Source organism: Eretmochelys imbricata, chromosome 8 (assembly GCF_965152235.1).
Source record: "Eretmochelys imbricata isolate rEreImb1 chromosome 8, rEreImb1.hap1, whole genome shotgun sequence".
In the NCBI taxonomy this organism is placed as follows: domain Eukaryota; kingdom Metazoa; phylum Chordata; order Testudines; family Cheloniidae; genus Eretmochelys; species Eretmochelys imbricata.
In genome coordinates this window covers 47,703,113-47,725,196 of record NC_135579.1, presented here as the reverse complement: position 1 = coordinate 47,725,196, position 22,084 = coordinate 47,703,113, and the positions used below count along the sequence as shown (strand labels likewise).

The window sequence follows — 22,084 nt, the reverse complement described above, 5'->3', positions numbered from 1 at the left end:
TTCGGGCTGGGCTTGATTCTGCTCCCCGCGAAGTCAAGGGATGTTTCACTGACTTCAACAGAGGCGGAGTTAGGCCAATGCTGAGCACATTGGAAAACCCCACCCTTATGTCTTTAGCATGCAAGTTCTTCATGAAGAAAACCATGTGGGGCAGTGGACTAGAGACAGGAGATGTGGGGGAGCAAGGTGCCTCCTAGGATTTAAAGCAGGGGATGTGTCAGGAGTGGAGCTGGCTAAGGAGTGGCGCTAAGGCTACTGCAAAGCCAGGGAAACAATCATATCTGCTCTGTTAAAAATCTTTATGCTTCCCATAGCAACATCTTTGGCTGATGCTAAAGTTTCTCCAGCTAGATGTCTAAAGATTATAGGCCAGGTTCCTCCTTTTTCCCATGAAAAGCTTTGCATGGCAGATAGGTGAAGTAGCCACACCGGTTAAAACTCTCATTGCTGGCTGTGCAAAGTTTTAAGAAGAGGAGATATGATTATTTGGGATGTTTTTCATCGCTCTACCTCTCCAGCTCCTCAGCTAGTCTTTGGCCCTGGGTTTGGCCCCTCACGCTTAAATAGATTAATTGTGTTTAAAAAAAAAAAAAAAACCTAGGAAATTCCCCCCTTAGAGTTAAGTTGGCCCAAGTGTATTTCACCACAGCACCACAAACACTAAAAAACAGAGGAATCCTAAGTTAGGGCAATATGCACACTCTACACAATACCCAGTCTCCAAGCATTATCCCAAGACCATTACAGTACTCAATCGGAGCAACACACTAAAGACCCTGTCTACATGCACCATCAGTACACAAGTCAAAGAACTGAAAATCACACTTCAATGCACAACCTGACCCATGACCTGTTTTATTTTTGTATATAACATTATGAATATATATGAGACACTGTGTGTGTGTGTGTGTGTGTGTTCGCGTGTGCACATTTCAATAATATTTGTGTATGGCTTTATTTAGCAGCATGTATTTGATAGCTGATCTGATTGGTTTTTAAGGCCACGAGGTAGATATCAATTAGAAATTTGTGGTTTTGATAAGGTAGGAAACGTTGATTCACTTCCAATCAACTTTGGATTCTTTCTCTGTCTGGTGGCTGGTATATGGGGATGCTGAGATTGTAATTTGATTATGGGAATAGACAGTAAATGTGGCCCTGGAAGGTTAAAGTTTAAGGTTGGTGGGCTAGGGTGAGGTTCAGTTCTCCAGGGGACAGACTTGCTGAATGGAGTGTCACTGCGATGGGGAGGGTGGCAGTGCGCTGGCGTGGCTAGATGCTGGGTGGTTCTGAGAGAGGCTCGGACCTGTCTGTGAAACCACCCCGTTATCAGGGTTTAGACCCTCTGTAAGGCTGTTTGTTGAGTCCACATGCTGTTCATTAACTCGGCTCTGTGCGGGGAGGAGCTAGGAAGCCAGGATAGAGGTGGTGCTGGAGTAAAGCCTTAAAGAGACAACAAGATCAACTGAGAAAGCTTCAGCGGAGGGCTTGGTCATGGTCGTGGTTTTTTTTTTTCTTTTGAGCCATCAAGTCAAGCTCAGCTCCAGGCAAGCAGTGAGTTTGGAAGCTTGCTCCAGGTCTGTCGGCCCTGTCGAGGTCAGGGTAGGGACTCAGCCCTATCTCATTTGATGCCACAAGTGGGGAGCCTGGACACCCCCTGCACAAGGCGAGCAAGAAGATGATGACCTACTGAAATGGCAGAGGAATAAGAGTGAGCTCAGATTGCAGCCCTGCAGTGACAAGCCCAGTAGGAGGCCCAGGCTGAGAACCAACCATTCTTGTTGTGGTTCATGAAGGTGCAGCAGCAGTTCCAGAAACAGCCACTTCAGAGACTTATTAACCCATGCGTGCTGCCCAGGGAACCAGCCAAACTCAGCCCCTCTGGGCACAAGCACTGGGACCAGAAGATGGCTGCTACGTCCCATTGGGAGAGGAGCCTTCGGCTCTTCGGCTGTGTACTGAGCTCTGCACAAGATGCCTCTGCAGGGGCAGGTAGCTACTGCCTTCGCCCAATTGGAAGAAAATAACCATCAGCGACTCCGAGATGAGCCGATTGCGCTCGGAGGGCAGCTGAGCGTATGGAGTGGGCAGCTTATTGGCCCGAACCCACGATCCCAATAATAGGACTCGATAGTGTATCTGTGAAGATGTAGACGTGGGAGCAGCAGGCCCTGCCCTCTAGACTGGTGGAGATGGTGCAGTGCCAGGAGAACATCTAGAGGTGATTCCGTTGGTGAGATCATCCCAGCCATGGCTGCATCCTGAAGCAGAGGGGCAATCAGGCTGACAGAGGAATATAAAGGGCCTTGGGCACTCCAAGAGGAGAGCCAAAAAAAGGCATTCGTCCAAAATACCAGGGGGAGCCACTTGTCTCTCCCACAGTGTGTGTGTCATGTAGGAGGCTGGAGCTTGTGGGGTAGATATGAGCTATCCGAGGCCATGAGGTCTGGGGTAACCAGGGCTGTAGAAGGCTCATGCAGATAGAAGGCCATGTCGGGGCAGCACTTTGCCTAGTGTCTGTGAGGTGCGCCCACATTCTAGTACAGGGAGCTTCCTTGCAGCTGAGCCATTGCAGCTGGCAGGAGCCATCTGAGTCACCTGCTCCCCTGGCAACTCCCTGATGTACCCTGTGCTGTAACCCCTTACAGACGAGAGAGAGCAGGAAGGCCCACTTGGGGCTGGTGCACACTGCTCTTATCAGTTGTATTAGGGAGAGATGGGGGTACATTCATGCCCCCTGAGGCCCCAAGGGGTGATCATGGACCTCACTCAGGACACAAGAAACTCAGCAGATAACAAAGAGCCCAGGTCTTCTCCTGGCAGCAGCGTGAGACTTCGGGAGATGGGTCTTGAATGGTGAAAACAAGGGCGTGGCATTGCAGTGTAAGCAGTGTAAGGCTGCTGAATGGCTGGCTGGCTGGCTCATCAAGGTAAGTGTAGCTTGTCAACTCCAGCAGGAATATAAGGGGAAACCAGCAGAGAAGAGAGAGAGTGTGAGTGTTTGTGTGTGTTGCGTCCTCTTTACACACATTGTACGCCCCCCCGTCTCCTTAGACTGTAAGCTTGCCAGGGAGGGGATTGTGTCTTTGCATGTGAGCAGTAAATAATAATAAAGGAGGCACGAGCAAGGATAGACAAAGTCTGGAGGGAAATACTCAGGGAGGAAGCTTAGGCTGTGCTTTGACATTGCCACTGTAGCCAACCCCCAGGAAGGGGGTGAGTCTGGACACAGATTATGGGGCTGTATGCACTGTAGAGGATGGGGTAGGGATGTGTCCTGGTCACCTAGACTAGTGCTTGGAGAGTGATATTCCTTTGGCTGTAACTGTTGTCTGAACCTGTGATTTCTCGCTTTTTAGAGTTTGCGTTGTTGGGAGAAAACCCAATGAGCAACCTTAAGTCCATGGTGTGTGTGTGTGTGTGTGTACACACCATGGGATTCCCAGAAGCAGTCAGCGATAGCCTAACTCTGCTCCCGGTGAAGCCGGTGAGGCTTTTACTGCAGGTGTCAATGAGAGCAGAGTACGGCCAGTGTCGGGCTCTTTGGAGAACCCCGTCCATCTAGTCTAAGGCATTTTGAGATCCTTTCAAATGCAAGGTGAGACTGAAATGGGTACTGTTATAATGAGCTTCCTTGGAGCCGAACGTGCCTGGGCTAGTGGCTCAGAGTTCTGGAGAAACGTCACCTGTAACACACTGGATCCCATGTGCCGTGATCTGGTTTCCATGGAAGTCAATAGGCATCTTTCCATTGACGTCGCTGGGCACCAGCAGCAGCATGGTGCGGCATTTCCCAATCAGGGTGGGGGGCATCGCTAGCCAACTGGGTGATAACTCACCAAACGGGCTGTAGCCAAAGGCCACAACACCTACAATGAATCAATATTTTCCTGGGCTTCTCTATGAGGCTGCCCGGGGGCAAGAGCTCTTTCTTCATTCTAAGAAATAAAGGCCATTACCGGTCATAAGTAAAGTGGGGGCTTCCCAATCAGCCAAATAGCCAAGCGCTGCATTTGTTGTCTGAACAATTTTCTCTCTCTCACTCACTCACTCGTTTAATCAGTGGATGGAATTAAAAAAAACCCCTTTAAAATAGTTAGGCACAGTAGGAACGGCAGGTCTGTTCTGAACACCACCCCGCCTCCACTCCCCCTTTCTGATAGCCGTAATGACCCTGCAAACACTAAATGGCATTTGAGTGCATTAAGCAGCAAACTCTCTGGTGACATAGCAATTACGGCTCTGAAATAGATTTGGTGCGTCACAGAAGATAAGGGTTTTGAAAGTTGCTGTTGTGATTATAGCTTGTAACGCCAACAAATAACAGGCTTCAAAATAAGAGGCTGCCAAAAGAGCCATTGTGGTTTTGCCTCAGTGATGGCACGTAAATTGCTATTCATGTCCTAAGTGTACTTGAGTATGCCAGTCTCCGGGCAGCAGAGTTGGCTCAGTGTCTCTCTTTACACAGCCTGTCATTGTCGGGCTGATAATCTGTGGTAATTGCTGCCTCTTGCAATGGTCAGAGATGTGTCAGGGTGTATGCTGTTTCTTCCGTGAAGCCATCAGCAATGTGTGTCTGTCCCAGTATGTGGTGTATGGACAGAAGTGACTGCAGGTGCCTGCTTACTGTCTGACCTTGGGCATTTGGGTGGATAGGTGTACGTGTTGTGTGTGCACAGTGTGAGGATGGGCGTCCACAGGCAGAGTAGGCGTGTGGATTTGTCTATATATGTGGGTGTAGTAAATGTATACAGTGTGACCGCGGGTGAGTCTATATATGAATGTGTACACAGGGTGAATAAAATCAGCTGCCTTAAGCTAAGTGTGTGTGTCAATGTACGTCTGTGTGTAGTGTGACTGCAAGTGTTTGCATACAAAGCCTCTGCGTTGTGCATGCGTATGTGTACACAAAGTGAATGTCTGCCGTGGGCTGTGTGTGCGTGTGGAAGTGTCTATTAGAGCTGTGGGAATAGGGATTTTTTTTATTTTTTTTTTGGTTTGAACTGAAACATAAAATTGAAACAATTCATTCTGGGTTGACCCGAAACGAACATTTTTCAGAGAACCAAAAAATTTGGAAAAGTTTTGTTTGGAGCGGCATGTAAACATTTTGTTTCTTTCTTTAGTTTAACCTTTTTTAAATAAAAGTGAAGTAAAATTTGAAACAAAAAAGTAGTTTCAAGTCCAAAAATCAAGAAAACTGAAATTTTGTTTTTATTGAGAATTTTGGTGCGACTAAAACAATTCAGCAAATTCAACGCAAATTCACAAAATGTTTCCATCGACCTGAATCTGCATATTTAGGGGCGAGGTGCGGGGGAGTTTAGGCTGAAATTTTTCACCTCGTTCTAGCATCTACATACATACGCACATGTATGCCATCTGAGTGTGTCTGAGCACATGGGCTTTGTATGCTGTGTGTGTGTGTATTCTGCTTCTGCGCAAAACTGTTCTTTCACGGACAGCCTGCAATTGATACAGAGTAGCTTGGTTGCTGCTGTTTGTCTGGCTGGGTTTCTCCCTCCTTTCTGTAGACTACACTGCTGATGCATCCCCCGTGTTTGGTGGCTACATGGTGTTTCGTCCTGTTAGGATCATTTCTCCCCAGCCGTGCCATTGCTGGAGGGATTTAGGCAGGGAATCAGGCACACCCCACCCACCTCTGCCCACGGTAGCTGTGGTAACGGCATATGGCCCGTTTGCAGACACTCGCGCTTGCTGCTGACATCAGCCACTTTGGGGCACCCCATCATATTTCTGGGCTGCAAACGAGACTTTCGTACAGGACCAGGCTAGCTTGGGCTGTCACAGGCAGTGATGGATTCTCTGCGTCAGCGGAGCACTACGGAGGTAGGTGCGGAGGAGGAGAGGCGAGAGAGAGATGGCTCAGGCATGTCGAAAACAGGACAGCGGCTGCCACCGACTTGGGCGCTGGCAGGAATTTGGAAGGCTTAATTAAAGTAGCATCGAATCAATGTCAGAGCGAGATAAGGAGGCTGTGCGCACATCTGCTTCTCTCCAAAGGGGCCAGGCAGCTAGGAGAGAGGCGGCAACCAAGGAATGGCTGGTAACCTTCTGTTCCCCTTCTCCTCCTACCATAGTCTCCTGTAGTGTGCTGGAGAGAGCAGGTCCCTCTTCCCTACTCTAACAATGTGACTGTCCCTAGAAAAGCACCACGTCTTTATCCATCATCTCCCTGAGACACACACACTCCACAGCCTCGGATACAACTGGGAGAGCCCCACTCTGCTTTGCAAACAGCCAGCAGGATCGTGGGCCAAGCTGTGACTGTGGCATCCCCGGGGCTGCTGATGGAAGGAACAGAGAGACCGTGGCGTTTGCGGCACCAGGCCACAGAACAATGGGGTTTTCCTGCTCGCCAACACGGTGAATTTGTTGTGGAGTCGTTAAGAGGGAATAAATCCAGAAACCCAGGAGCTCATTGCACAGAGTCCTTTCCCGGATGGTAATTGCACTTTAGGACAAATGAGCACTCAGAGGTGGCTTGTTAGTGATTTTTATTCTACTTAATAACCCGCAGGAAAGCCAGGCGGGGGATTACCCTGGGTGTTGACATGGCAATAAGGAAGGAAGACATCTCAAATTCCACAGCATCAGACACAGCTCACGTCCAGCGGGGCAGCCAGAGTTTGGCTGGGATCCTGGGGTCAGTTCAGCCATGAGGGCCCCTTTTCTGGAGTTGGTTCCTGCATGGAAAGGGATTTCCTGAGGCCCCCTAGGCCAGCCTGGATTGGGGGGCGCTCACTCCTGAGTGTGCTCACCGTAGAGATCACAACCCCATTGGCCTCTGAATGACACCAAAGACCTGGGCAAATTCATGTCTATAATACTCTTCCTCCACAAGGGGTTCTCTGCCCCTTTGTCAGGGCCCCCTCTCCTCCCAGCTTTCCCTGCTTTCATACCTGCTGCCCATCAGCAAGACCCAGCCTCACATCCTTCCAGCCGGAGAGGACTTCCATCGTTACCCCCACAGGGGGCGTGGTAGTTACTGTGCCCAATGTGCACCCAGCTCCTCCGGCTGCGCTGCTTCCCCTTTCTGCCATGCTACCTCTCTCTGGCTCTTTGTCCTGGCCTGGCGGAGCATCAGCCCAGGAGCAGGTCTCCATTATAGCACCTTAGCCTATTCGGTGCGGGCAATGGGGCCAGACAGGCCGAGTCCTCTGGTTAACCCCAGAAGAGGACAAACGTGGGCAGGTTCTCTCCACATGGCCATGCCAGCACATTTCAAATGGAAGGGCCACTCTGGTGGGCGAGAGGGGAGCGCTGTTTCCATGGCTTTTCTTGAGTCTCGGGCTTCTCAGCTGAAGACGTGAGCCGGGGGGCTGGTCAGTGCTAGTCCGTAACTCTTAGCAGTATGGTGCTTTTCATCTTTCGAAGCATTAGCTGATCCCCCCAATATCCCTGCAAGGCAGACAGGCTTTGTTATCCCCCTTTCACAGCTGGCCAGGTGAGCCCAAAGCTGCTCAGGGAGAGCTGGGGTTGTGACTCCCTGTCTGCAGTGCAAGGAGAGTTTTCGTGGGAGCCCATGAGACCCTCGCCTTGGGAAGTGTGACAAGTTTTCTATTGTCCCTGTGTATGGGGATACCTGGTTCTGTGAGGTGTTGGGGAGAAGCACGTTAGACTCTCGATGGTGGTGCTGGGTTTTCTGACACGGACGATTGACCATTAGAATCTGGATTGTGAGCATCCAAACCTCAAAGATGTCAAAGTTCCATCAGGCTTCAGAGGGGTAGCCGTGTTAGTCTGTATCAGCAAAAACAACGAGGAGTCCTTGTGGCATGTTAGAAACTAACACATTTATTTGATGTGAAGTCGGTTATAGCCCACAAAAGCTTATGCCCAAATAAATGCATTAGTCTCTAAGGTGCCACAAAAATCCATCAGAGAGTGACAGCTTTTAGTCACTGTCCGCCTCAGTGGTATTTAACTGGATGATCAAGGAGGTACCACTGAAGGGATCCATATTTCATTCCTGACTCCCTATGCCATGTAACCCCTCCATGCAGGATGGTCTTTCAGTATGACGGGAGAGCCAGCATAAAATCATAAGGCGTGGAAAAGACCAGAAGAGGTCTTCTAGTCCAGTCCCCTGCACTGAGGCAGGACTAAGTATTATCTAGACCATCCCTGACAGGTGTTTGTCTAACCCGATCTTAAAATGTAGTTTGAATGTAGTTTCAGGATTATACTGATCCTGCTTGGTGGTGCCCGGCAGCTCCCCTTACTCCCCAGTAAAAAGTGCATGTCTTTGCAGACGTGCCTGCCCCAAAATGATGTCGGAATGCTTGGGGTTTTTTTCTTTACATGTTCAGAGGGTGTGTGTGTCCATCCCAGGTATCACCTTTCACATGTATCCCATGGAGCCAGCAGGCTATTTATTAGCAGAACCAGAAATTTAATCTGTCCTTTTAACCCTGTATTCCAAAATGGCATCTAGATGATGATGCAACCATGATAAAAACTTGAAAGCAAATTTCACACAGGTGAAAAGGGCCAGCTCAGCAGTCCTTAGAGAGAGCTGCTGCCACCATGCGGCCTCCCCAGACTTGCAAGCATCTCATACTTCCCAGAAACATGTTGCTCTTCGACTCCCAGCTTTCTGGAGCCGTCCTTAGAGTTCAGCTTGAATCTGCCAGCTCGATGAGTCACTCCAAGCCACATCAGCTTAAACTCAGTGCATGGCTTTGTTTCACACCCAAGGATGCATGCATGAAGGGACAGTTTTTACCATGGCACTTGACGGCTGAAAAATGTCTCCTATATAGGAAAGATCATGCAGTATGTGGCAACTTTGCAACCCACACAGAAGAAAGTACAATCCGCCAGTCAGGTAGTGATGAAACTGACCGAACCAGATAAGGGGGAGGTGAAGCAATGGCTCAGGGCGCTCCACCTCTGCCAAACCCCATCCCATCAGATTCTGCATCCAATGGGATGTCCTGGTGTCTTTCAGGTACAGAGGAGAGACAAAGCCCGCCTCCCAGTTGAAGGCGATTTGCTTGGATGGCCAGCCAGTCACAAAAACCATGTCTATACCTGCAGGCATCTGACCCATATCAGCACTGGGCACTGTTCCTGTATTTGTGTTGTGTTGTGTGTGTGTGTGTACAGCGCCTAGCACAAAGGGCTCCAGGACTGGAGTTTCTAGGCACTGGGCTAATACAAATAATCATAATAGTATAAACAGGGCAGAGATATGGCGTCTCGCCCTGCTTTGAGCTGCACCAGGCCAGATGTCCAAGTTTTGCCAGCATAGACACGCCCAAAATATTTGGGTTGGAAAGTTTCAACTTTTCACCCCAAATTTGACTGTTTCAGGTTTGGGCTGAACGTTTTTGGGGTTTCGACCAAAAAACGTCGAGGGAAGCGCTTTCCGTGAAAATGGTGGTTTAGTCGAAACCCCAGTTTTCTGGTTTTGACAGACAAATGTTGACCAGCCCTAATTTGGGCACCACCACCCTCCCCCGGCCCCGTACAGCATGAGGTTATGGCACGCAGTCGTTCAAAGTCTGCTCTCGCGTCAGGTGCTGCACAGGGCTGGAGGGCAAGTTTGTGGCTGTGCTTGGAGGAGCTGTACTGAGCAAATACGGGCAAGTGGAAGCAGCGTCCGGTCAGCAAAGCCAATAGTGGGAATAGACAGTCTGTGAGGTGGCGTTCAGGGCAGGTTGCCCCCTGGGGCAGGACTGAGGTACCATGGGGCTCAGGGCCAGATATTTAAAGGTACTGAGGTGCCTGAAGATGACCGGGCCCTCTGACTCCAGTAATATGGAGCCGCTTGGCAACAACAGCATGTGCGAAATGGCTGGAGCATGGTAGGAGCCAGCCAGGAGTAGGGGAGAAGGGAACGTTGGGCTTGGCTGTCCTGTTGATATAAAGCAACTGACTGAGCTCTTTGTTTCCCTCAGGCTAATGGAGGTTGGCAAGATGCTACTACCCCCTCCTCAGTGACCTCCCCCACAGAAGGCCCTGGCAGCGTCCACTCTGATACCTCCAACTGATCGCCCAGCAAATCGCATCCCTGGCTGACCCCGGCCCCACTTGGGGCCGGGGGTGGGAGGGGAGGGTGCTCTCCTGACACTGAAGCAGTCAGACTGGAGGTGGAACCAATCGGCCAAACACAAGAAGAGTCGCCTTCTCTTCTCTTCGTCGGGATGCTTTTTTCAGCCAATCTGGACACTTCTTTATACTCTTTTCCCTTTCTTTTCTGGGCAGAAGCCACCTCTCCCCTCACCACCATCCCCTCCCCAACCTTTTCCCTGAAGGATATTTTCAACAGTTAGAAGAATTTAAAGAGGAAAAACAAACAAACCAACAACAACAACAAAAGCATCTGTCCATTTCCATGCTGGTGTTTTGAAGAGCCAAAATTTACCTCACTCCTTTGCTAACAGGCAGCCCACCTCCTTCAGCTTCTCTTGCGCTCACACTACCTCTTAGCAGGAATACTTCACATCCGCTCTCTCTTCTGCTGCTGCTTCACCACTCTTCCGGTTCTGGGGACAGAGCTAGCAGGACGCTTTCCTTTTCCGAAGTGATCCCAAAACCTCAGTGAGTCATCCCTAGGGCATTTCCAGCGACAGGGCAGATAAATGCATTCCCAGTGCTGCTGGGCGTGTAGGAAAAGGGAGCAAAAATCCTCTGCTGAGGCTCTCCTCACTTTCAAAAGGTACCAGGACATTGTGCTTGCAAACAGGTGTAAATATCAAACGCTAACCCTTCCCTCTGCCACCGTGCTTTGCCTCAGACCCCAAACACAAGCCATTCAGCTCTGCAGCAAACACACCCGGCCTTTGCCAGTGTGCGAGGGAACCAAAATTAGCCAGTAGCCTTTGCATCATGGTACTTCTAGGAAGGAAACAGCAGAGAGCAGTGAGTGAGAAACTGTGGGCATCTGTAATGCTAACACTTAGCACTCATATAGTTTTACCCGATCATAGCACTGCAGAAACACCGGCGAGCAATTGATGGGGATGGGGCCAATTTGCACAACACTTACGTCTGTAGTGTCTTTTCTTGTTAGCACCGAGAGTGTTGCACTGGGTTTGAAAAGCAAGCCAGGCCTGGCTCGTGTTGTGTTCTGAGGGGGTGTGCATGCCTACCTGCTGGGGAACTGGATGGGCCCTGGGGTGCCCCTTCTGCAGGTACAGTGAGAAACAGGCAGATGTATCCATTGGTACAGTTTAGCCCTTAAAAGGTGTTCAGATAGCATCCTGTGAATTAGTAGGCATGAATGTTCCTTATAGCCAAGCAGATAAGCAGTGAAGACAGAAGGGCGAGGGGAGAGATGGATGCACACACAGTCAATACATAAGTTGTATGGACTGGATACTTTCAATAGCTATTAATAAACCAGGGCTGTTTTTGTCAGGGGGGGAAAATGCCCCATAAACTAAATAATTTTCTAGTTTGAGGATTTCTTTCAAATTAAGGTTCTGGTTTCAGTCCGCACCTTTTTGTGAATCTAAGACGTGACATGATAAGTACTAAAATAAATCATGTGACATTCCACCCAGCCAATCAGCACCCAGGATCTTCCAGCATTTTGCAGCAGGAGGATTTGCTCCCAGTGTTGGGTCTCCTGCAGGGCTTGGTCAGCTGTAGGGAGGAGAGGCTCCTGATTGGCCAAGAAGGAGGCGGGGTTTATTCTTGGTGGAACGTTCCATTGCACACTAACAAAACAAAATGAGATAAGGAGGGAAGGATACAGCCAACTCTGACTTTTGCAACAGAGTTAAAATAGATTGATCTTTGTCTTCAGCTGGAGGCCTCTCTGGTGTGAGGGTGGTAATTCAAATGGGTGAACACAAAGCAGGGCAGCTCTAGTGGCAAGCCCTCCTCAGCAGGAGGGCAGCCTGCATTCAGAGTTTTGCTTGTGTGATGGGAGGGAATTACTGACTTTAATGGGAGGGATGATATGAAAATATGCCCAATCTTCTCTTTTACGAACTACAGCTCTGAGCCTGAAAACACGTACATGCAGCAGTCCCATTGACCTCAGTGGGTCTGCTCATAAGCATCAAGATAGGCATGTGTGAGAGTGTCTCAAAATCTAAGTCTTAAGAAGATCTCTGTGTGTGGGTTAATTATGCATACTGATCGCCATTTGCTAAATTGCAGAGCCATGTGATCATCAGTATCTATCCATGCACCTTTGAGCACATCATCTGCACTCTGGCCACTGACCTCCACTGGCCTTTTTTTTCCTACCAATTCCAGTATTAGCGTAGTGCAATTATTGAACTGCTTCAAGTAGCCACCATTTGAAATCAAAGCTCTGCCAGAAAAATAGCCATCCCTCCACCGAAAAAAATGTAGATTGGTTTGAGGCCAGACATGGGCAATAAACAGTCCTGCAAGAGTTTATGGACTTGAGATACTGAGTCCCTGCAAAAGCTAGAATTGGGAGCATGATTCTGTTGAAATGGGAAGATCCCAACTTACCAACAGGATGTACAACACTTGCTAATAACCCTGGGAGGCTCCAAGGTATTGGCTTTGAAATTTGTAACTATTTTTTAAATAGATGAGCTAATTTGGCTGGATTGTGTAGGTTTCTAAAATGTAGATATTTAGATCTCCCTCCCACCCCTGAGTCTTGTACAGTTGAATTCAGAGCTTTTTAGAAACTTGTACAAAAAATGACCAAAAAAATTCTCTCACTTTCTCCCGACAATTTTCCAGTCAGCTGTGTGCTGAGACACCCATGTTTAGAGGTGGAGGGATACAAAAAAATAGTCCCAATTAAAGTCCAACATGTGAGCCCCCTTTACCCACAATGGTAAGCAGTTACTCCCACAAGTAGTCCCTGCATTCTAGTTCATTGTGGTTATTCATGTAGCTACTCACCAGTGGGAGTAAATTGAACCATTTGGTCCTAAGCATTTAAAAATTGTCTAGATCATCTCTACCTGGAATGTATAGGACACATGATGGGGCAGCGTGCTATCCTTGGACTGACTGGGATAGTGCATGACGCTGCCAGTCGGGCGGCGTCCCATCCCACACCTGTGCCTATAAAGCTTTTATACTGCATCCCGCCATCACGTATTCTCTCTTGCCTCGTAGCTAAATGATGATATACAAACACCAAATCGCCCCCCAGCTGTTCTCCCAATATGGCGTCTTGGCAACATCACAGCCTAGGGTCTCGGTCTATCCAAGAACTTTAAACGCATGCTTAACTTGAAGCATGTGAGCAGTCCTGTTGAAGTTAGTGATTTCAGTTGACAAATGGGAGTGCTTATTTATGGGCTTACAGTTCAGCATGTGCTTTAGTGCTTTGCTGGAGTGGGGTCTGTGGTCCAGATCCTGTGACTGGCTTTAGGCAGGTGGACCTTCCCACCCTCCCACTGCCTGCATGGTGCCTCAGTGAAACGAAGAGGCCTCCATGTATGTGCAAGGGCCGTCTGCAGAGCCAGCTGTGATGGTACCTTTTGAAAATGAATCATTTGAGAAACAGATTTAAAGCCATGCCAACATAAAGCAGCCTGCCCCTGGCGATCCCTAGTCTGCTTGAGAATCGAACTTCGTGCCATCCACCTCCAGTGCAGCAGGGATCAGTCCTCAGAAGCGGTTAGCTGGAGCTGCATTTATCCTCCTTGCAGTTATCTCCCTGTCATTCTCCCATTCACCACGGCATGACATTGACTCCTTTATGGTATTTAACACGTCACGTTTTTCGGTTTCCTTTTTCGTTCCTTTTACATTTGTTGTTGTTGTTGCTGACTGGTTGGTTGCCTTTTTCTCACAAACTTTGAATTTTTTTTTCTTTTTTCTGCCCAGAAAATCCTAACTTCGATACCAAAAAAAAAAAACAAAACAAAATGAAACAAAAATTAAAAAAACAACAAAAAAAAAACAAAAAAACTGCAGAAAATTAAAAAAAAATTAAAACAATAAAAATTAAAAAAAAAACCTTGATGATTCTTTCAGCTTTATTAACATTTTCCATTGTTTCTTGCGATTTGTGTCTTGTTCTTTGTAGCATTGATGATAATGAACATTTGATAATGAATGTTCTTGTATATTCAGATAAAGGAAAAAAAACCAAAAAAGCAGTCTGAATTTAATAGTGTTTATAATAAAAAAAAAATTTAAAAATGACCCTCATAGCACGCAAAAGTGAACGGGGAAGAATTTCCACTCCAGTTCTTTCTGTGGCAAAAAGCGCTTCATTCCTGTATAGTTTATAACACCAAACTACCTACATTCATCTTCTCTTTCAGTTTGGTTTTTTTCCATTTTTTTTTTAATTTTATTTTATTTTTAATTTTCTCGCATTTGTGAATTAGTTCAAGAATGCTAGAAAACTGTAGAGTTGTGCACACTCATTTCCTCTTACACAATGTTTAAAAAGTGACAGTAATTCATTTTGTAAAACTTAAAAAAATAATAAAAAAAAGGGTTGGAATAGTGAGCATAATAGGTACATTCTAACACTTTATGTTTATTAACGTTGAGACCCAGTTAATTACGTTTTCTTTTCGTTTGCCTTCCTTTTTTTTTTCCTTTCGGGGGCAATTATGATGATGATGATGATGATTTTTAAATTGTCCAGGACTATGGCCTTGTAAACGTCCCTTCCTCCACTTTTGATGTATATTCAAGGTGATGTGAAAAGCTTAATTGGCAAAAATCCATTTTTTTGGTTTGATTTTTCTCATGGAATCCGGTCGGCTCTGAAAGGACTTCACCCTGTTCCTCCTCCCTGAAAATTCAAATACTGCCGATCTTGGGCTCAGTTGCTCAAGTTCAGTGGAAGTTATGAGCCTAAATACCTTTGTAGAGATGAACCTAAGTGCCATGGTGTGGGCCAAGACACTCATCCTGCTAGGTGCAGGGGCAAGACTTAGCTATGGCCCCCAGTTCAGCAAACCACACCTACTTAGCAAAGCTTTTCAGCCTGTTCTTAAGTGCAGTTAGGATCAACAGAGCACATGGTGAAAGTTAAGCACTTGCTAAACATTAGGATGTTTCAAAGGAATTTACGGTTGTTCAGCACCTAGATCCCATTGCATCTCTGTCTTAGGTGCTGTTGAAAATCCTAGGCTAAACTGCTTTGCTGAATAGGGATGGACTTCATACTTAAATGCTTTCCTGAATCGGGGCCCCTGTGAAATGCAAAGCTTAGTCTCTGAGCTCAACCCTTTCAAATTTTGGAGTAGCAGCCGTGTTAGTCTGTATCCGCAGAAAGAACAGGAGTACTTGTGGCACCTTAGAGACTATCAAATTTATTTGAGCATAAGCTTTCATGAGCTACGGCTTCATCAATTGTAGCAGGCCCAGCCTTTCACAGCGCAGCTGGCAGTTTCTTTCCGTCTATAATTCTGAGCACTATCAAATGGTAGGGTTTTGCTTTCCTTTTCATGATTGATCCCAGCAAAAACGTGCTGCTTCTCCTAGGGCTTGATCCAAACCTCATTAAAGCCAATGAAAGACTCCAGTGAACTTCGGATCAGGTCTAAAAGCACTGGCCCAAAACACTGATGTTTACAAAAATATCACTCCAGAACTTTGGCCATTATCATAGAATACATCAATATTTTGAATAATTGGATCCTCTTATTCTGATCACCTTGTTAGAATTGGTGTGGAGTTTTTTGCCTCTCTATTGTGTAGTGAAAAGCTTCCCCATTTCCTCATCGCCTCATCTAAACTCAATTAGGACCTCATCCGAAGCCTACTGATGTCAATGGAAATACTTTTTCACACAACCTGTAATTTAGACTATGGAACTCATTGCCACAGGATGTCATTGAGGCCAAGAATATAGCAAGATTCAAAAAGGAGTTGAAGATTTATATGGATAACAAAGATATCTAGAGTTACAATGCTAATAAAGAGTACTGGGAGGGAGAGAAAAAACATATGTTTCAGAGATTAAACCAATCTCTATTAGGGCTCAGGATGAGCCCTTCATGGGCGCGGGGGGAGGAGGTCACCCCACATTTGCCTATTGTGGAGTTTCTTGCACCTTCCTCTGAAGCATCCCTTGCTTGCCACTGTTGGAGGCAGGATACTGGACTATACAGATCATGGGTCTGGACCAGCATGACTGTCCTAGGAAAAGAATTCCACGTACCTCCAGTGGGCTTTGGATCAGACGCTAAGGTAGAACACGCTTTCACCAGTCCGTGAACTGGACAGGAAGTTTGGAGATGAGTAAGAGCTAGGCCTTTGGCCTCCAATCCTGTGACCACTTACACATATGCTTAAATTTACACGCAGCAGGAGGAGGCGACTGATTTCACTGGGTCACCTCCCATGCAGAAAGTTAAGCACATGTATAAGCTTTTGTAGAACCAGAGGGCTGTATTTGGAAGGCAGACGTAGTTAGCATGATAAAGGAAAATAAAACTCCAGTTACCTCCTGAAAATAACACAGTTAAAGGTCCCAGTTCAAGGAGAGAGGTTTATAAAACCATTAATTTTAACCATTTCTTTCTTTTAAAGAGGTCCAAAAAAAAATCTCAACTTTTCACATCACTAGTTGTTTTTGCTTTTTATCTTGAAGCTTCCTAGAATACTTTTGCTTTCACGCTCACGTTAGTGTTAGAATTAATAAAATATAAATCAGACATTGCAGGGTTTTTAAAACAAATTTCTCATTGCAAACCCTTTTCTTCTTGTAAAGATGTTCCAGTTGTTCTGAACTGCTTTTTCTTTGCTTTTGCTTTGCTTTTTTTTTCTAATGGATTCCAATTATAAAACCTAAAAGACTCTGCTGTGACTTGGTTTTGAAACTTTAAGCTTTTCTGCTTCTGTAAAGACAAAGGCCTATGTCTTTTTGACCCCAACTGAAACTTTTATGTTCTATAATGTTACTAACAAGGTGTAGGTTTTACAGTCTCCTGATTTGTACTGGTAATGCATATTCCAAATAAATAGTTTCTTTTGTTGCAAACACTGGTGTATTTCTTCAAAGCAAAACCAAACTGCTGAACATGTATGGTATTTTATATTCAAAGGCAAAATATAAGCGTGAAAGAAAGCGGAAGCTAGTTGGAAAGGCGATTTGAAGGGCTGTGTATTGGTCAGCTCACATTCACCCCAAACCCAGCTCTGCCAATGAACCTCAATCCTGACCTCCAACACTGTCATACCACAGAGCTGGGGCATTCATAGATCTCAGAATGCTTCACAAAGGAGGTCAGTATCATTAGGCCCATATTACAGATGGGGAAACTGAGGCACAGGGCAGTATCATGACTTACCCGCCAGCAGTTCAGTGGCAGAGCTGGGAATACAATCCAGGTTGCCTGTGTCTCAGCCCAATGCCCTTCTGCTAGGGAACACTGCCTCCCCTTAAGCTCCCTTATTCGTTAAAACAGCTCTCTGACAAAACTGCGCTGAAAGAAGCCATCTCCGCTGAATCCACCTGCTGGTGTCTCTTTGTTCAGGCCTCTGGTGACTGTGGCCTTTGGCTCCACCTAGTGATAGCACATCAGTCCCTTGCGTCCCAGTCTGTATTTTGCATGCTAACCCAGTCCTGGGCGTCCACCCAGCTCTGTCAGTGCACCTTGTAACTGACCTACTTGCTACATCACCTGCTAGTCCGGCCCTGAGCAAAGATGTCCGATTCTGCTGAGTTGCCTTCCAACCGTCATTCTTCCGCAGCAGCACAGCGCTGTAAAAGACACGGCTCCTGGAAAAGCTCCTGACTTGGTCTGCCGCAGCTACAGGTCGTCCTGGGTGGCTAGGATCATGAACATAAAAGGAGGACAGGTACGAAAACAAGACTTTTCCAAGAGCAATTAATTGCTGCTCTCACTCTTTGCCATGACATGTCACCCCATCCCCACAGAATGTCGGCTGATAGCAAAGAGATGATGATACAGAAGCTAGAGAGGGAATGGACTTATTAGCGCATCTACTTCATCTTCCCCACCCCGGCCACTGCTGGAGACTTCCCTCCCATGTCGTCTCCCAGGTTTTTGCAGCCTGGTTTCACATGACCCCAGAGATGGAGCTTTCACCATGTCTCTTGGGAAACTAATGGGGCTCTGCCACCATTAGGCAGCACTGCCTGGCGTTCAGCCTACGCTTGCTTTAGCTCAGTGGCATCCCCTTACTGATGCATGGTAGAGGGTAATGGTGAATCACGCTTTTGGGGCTTGGCGTGGAGTGCTTCCCAACAAGCCTTAGCTATGATGTTCCCCCCCCACACACACACACACATGGACTTCTGGCCTCCGTATTTCTCCACAAGTGGTGCTCCCTTTCCAAGGAAAGCGTGTCAAATGTTTGGGAAACAACTGACTCTGAGTTTCACTCTGGGCGTTATCAACAGTCCAGACAACCTACAAGAGCCTCATGAATCGGGAAGTGAGCCCTGACTTGGGAAGTGAGCAACTCAACCCTGGAAGGAGCACCTGAAGTTGCTCTACGCTGCACCTGAAGGAGTGATTGTAGACATACCCCAGCTAGCGTTGATCTGGCTACCTCACATACCGTGAAGCCACAGCAGCACAGGCTAGGCACCTGCGTGTACGGCGGCAGGGGAGCCTGGTTGTATCCTGGCTTGAACTGTATACAGGCTGTATCCTGCAGCTTCACTGCTACTGATGCCCAAACTAGCTAGCTTGAAGTTAGCTGAGGCATGGCTACATGAGCTGCAATCACACCTCCACTTGCAGTGTAGACATGCCCGTCTAGGCACAGCCCCTCCTGGGGGACAGCCTCAGAGTTAAGCCTTAAAGAGTGGGCCATGGTTGGTCCCCTAGCCTGACTCGTTCTTAGCTGCGGAAAGAGACAGGCGGAGCACCGCTGCTCTGCCTTTGCACAGAGGCCCCTGCGGAGCCGGAGTGCAAGGACCTCTGTTAGGCCAGAGCCCTGAGCAAGGGAGACATAGTCCTTGTGCACTAGCCAATGTGCCAGACTCACTTTGACCCCATCGGCTTAATACCATGTGACAATGGGGCAGGAGGGCAAAGCTGACCCCATATTGCATGTCTGGGCTAAAGTCCTTTCCACCCGAGCTGGTCAAAAGGTGTATTTTTTGGTATTATTTCTGTAAAAAAAAAAAAAAAAAAGGCCTTTGGACAAAATTTGTTTTTCAGTGAAAAGCCATCAACTTCAGTAACATGTTTCTGTGACATTTTTGTAGTCGCCTTTTTTATTGTAAACATTTTTCAGAATCACTAGAAATGGTTTGCTCCCCGACCCCACGTTTGGAGGCGGGGGGCTGCTTTTTGCTAGTCAAAATGCTGCAACAAAGTCTTTCAGGAACATTTTTGATTAAAATAAAGTGGCTCACTTCCAGTGTTGTTTGTGGAGTCGTTGGAGCCCTGCGGGTCCCAGGATATGTTAGAGACACACAAGGTGCGTGAGGTAATACTGTTTAGGGGACCAACGTCTGCTGGTGAATGAGACAAGTTTTTGCCCTCTTCCGAGCTCTTCTTCAGGGCTGGGCCAGAAGAAGAGCTCTGAGGAGCTTGAAGGCTCGTCTCTCTCCCCAACAGACGTTGGTCCAATGGAAGATATTACCTCCCCACCTTGTGTCTTTTAATTAAAAAAATATCAGATTAAATCAGTTTCGATCCCTGCAAGACAACATTTTTCAGGGATTTTTTTTCATTTAATTTTTCAGCTGGCTTGACTTTCCACTGCTTTATGCTACAACCTTTGTTCACCTAAGGGTATGTCTACACTGGAGTTGAAGGAGTCCTTTCCAAAGAGCCATGTAGATGGGATGCTTTGAGCAGCCAGAGGGGCCAGATGCCCTTTGTACAAGCTCAGCTGAAACCTTAGGGACACTCTCAAAGTGGCTGGTCCTTCCCAGTGCCATGCAGCCATGGCAGTGTTGCTGTTTTTAGTGCTAGCTTAGTCAGCACTAGAGCAAGGATGGTGACCTGTGATGGAAAGTTCCCCTCCATATCCAGTGTAGACATGACTTCTGAGTCTGGCATTTGCATCTGGCTTTGGTTATTCAGGCTGTTCAACGCCGCCTAAGGGAACTGGTGTCTAGATGCCTTCAGCAGCTTTGAAAACCTCATTCTCCAACCCCCTCGCCCCACCACCCAGCATACTAGGTGGCACGAATGCCAGTGCTACCGGAGATGTGACAAGCTTAAAGAAAGTTTGAGCATGCCAGGAAGAAGCTGAAGCCACAAGGAAGAGATTGCCCAAGTGACCTCTCCAAATACTTTGAACCAAATCAGGTGAGTCCCTAAAGGTTCAACTGGTTTCTTCACTGGGTGTCCTGGTAGCTCCTCAGCTGGCATTAATGGACATACCACCACTACAGCCTCGACCACCTAGGGAGGTTGATGCCTGCAAAGTACTTGGAGATCTTTGCATGGGAGCTGCCATGACAGTGACTTTCTCATGTCATTGTTTAAATGATTCGTCTGCTGTATAGGCCCTTCAGCCCACCTAGTCCCACACACCTCCGGTAGTACAGTCCTCTCTGCCAATTGCATGTCCCTGCTATCCCACTGCAAGGGACCCTGCTGCAACCTGTGAGCAAAGGGCATTTCCTGCTAGCACTGCAAGGTCCATTTCAAAGCTAGATTTGCATCTGGAAAACTCCTGCAGGCTCCAAGAAGCAGCCAGCCCCGGTGCAGGTCATAGGGCTTTGTGATTCTGTTGCTGTGTGTGAACACGGTTCTCCCAGTGGCCGGGCCCTTCTCCCCCTAGTCAAGTGCTGACATTTGTTATGAGCCGGCTTAGCCTTTAAACGGAGCCCCTGCCCTTTCCGCTGACTCATTCCAAGTGCTCACCATTCCCTGGCTCACAAAAAGCATTTGACATTTGCTACTGGTGCAAGAACATTGTTTGCCAAGTACAAAAATCCCATCCTCTGATGGGAAAGGAATGAATGAATGAATACCTCGGAGCTTTCAACCCCTCTATTCTCCAATGCCATTCTCCACTGGAAAAACCCCAGCTCGGGGTGTCAAAATCCCCCGAACCTGTTCTTCTTTGAGTGCTTGCAGGGCCCTTTATACTGGCTCTATGAGAGTGCAACTCCAGGGGGCACCAGAGCCAATGCAGTGGATACCACTGAGGGGAAAAATCTTTCTGGCGGCGGTGCTCAGAGCGAGCACACACCTTCATTGGAATGGATGTGAACACACATCTCAAAGCACAGTAGTTACTGAAGGTTAGTAACCATTTTTTCAGGCATGCCAGTTTTACGGCAAATGGCACGCAAGGGAGTGGGCACAGTCACAGTCAAGTGCTTTTGACAACCATAATCCAAGGGATTGGGCACCCATTTTGCACCTTGGTCACCTGGAAGTGGCTTTTCAGTGGCAGATCAAGGAAGACATGAACACCTGCCCTTCAGGGTGTAGTCAAGGGCCTTAATCACGCAGTCAAGGTACAAAGCTGCATTTATCCCCTTAGAATTCAGATGTGACTTTAGAGTTTCCCGAAAGTATCTGGAGGATTGGGAGGGGATGGGGCAGTTGTAGGGAAGAGGCAGGTTCTGGCTTCAGGCCTGACTTACAATCCAAGATAAAAATAACAAGCAACCAGCAGGAATAATATGTTGCAATTGCATCTGAGGGGCTCAGATATTCTTGCCTAAGGGTTCATGAATGGAAGCCTGACCAACCCTGTCCATAAGAGGTTAGGAAGCATTCATGATCTTGCATCAACAGATGAGGAAACTGAGGCCCAGAAAGCCCTCCCCACCGTGGGGTGTAATCACTGCTCATTATGTCCAGTTGCAGCCATCTCACTGTTACCTTGTGGCCACCTCCAGCAGTTGTTTCTACCTGACTCCTCTCATCTCTTATTTAGATAGGGTCAGAGGCCATCTTTTCATTACAGGGATGTATAGTGCCTAGCACATCGAGCACCTGAACCCAGAGTGCGGCCTCCAGGCACTACAGCACCAAAACAAATGAGTGACTTGTCCAAAACCGCATAGCGAATTTCTGCGACAGCTGGAATTAGAATGCTTGTTCCCTGACTCTGCTCTCAGGCTGCCAGGCTCCTGGGTGGCCACAAGGGGTCTGTTTTGCAGGTGACTTGGCGGAAACCACCCTTTTGGGAGGGTTCCCTTGTGTGGATTTTTTTGCTCCTTACATGAGCCTGCTCAGGCTAATGCTGCCTT

The 22,084-nt window shown here is 47.5% G+C and overlaps 1 protein-coding gene across 2 annotated transcripts in view; it reads left to right on the top strand.

The window, feature by feature from the left end:
- Window positions 1-16,887, top strand: part of PBX1 (PBX homeobox 1) — a 242,823-nt gene extending 225,936 nt beyond the window's left edge. For both annotated transcript variants that reach the window (XM_077824047.1, XM_077824045.1), the window contains one exon: window positions 9,927-16,887. Coding sequence is in view for 1 of the 2 variants with exons in the window: in XM_077824045.1 (XP_077680171.1) it covers window positions 9,927-10,019 (93 nt within the window). In the remaining variant the exon portion in view is untranslated. The remainder of the gene's footprint in view (window positions 1-9,926) is intronic.
- Window positions 16,888-22,084: the final 5,197 nt, after the last annotated feature.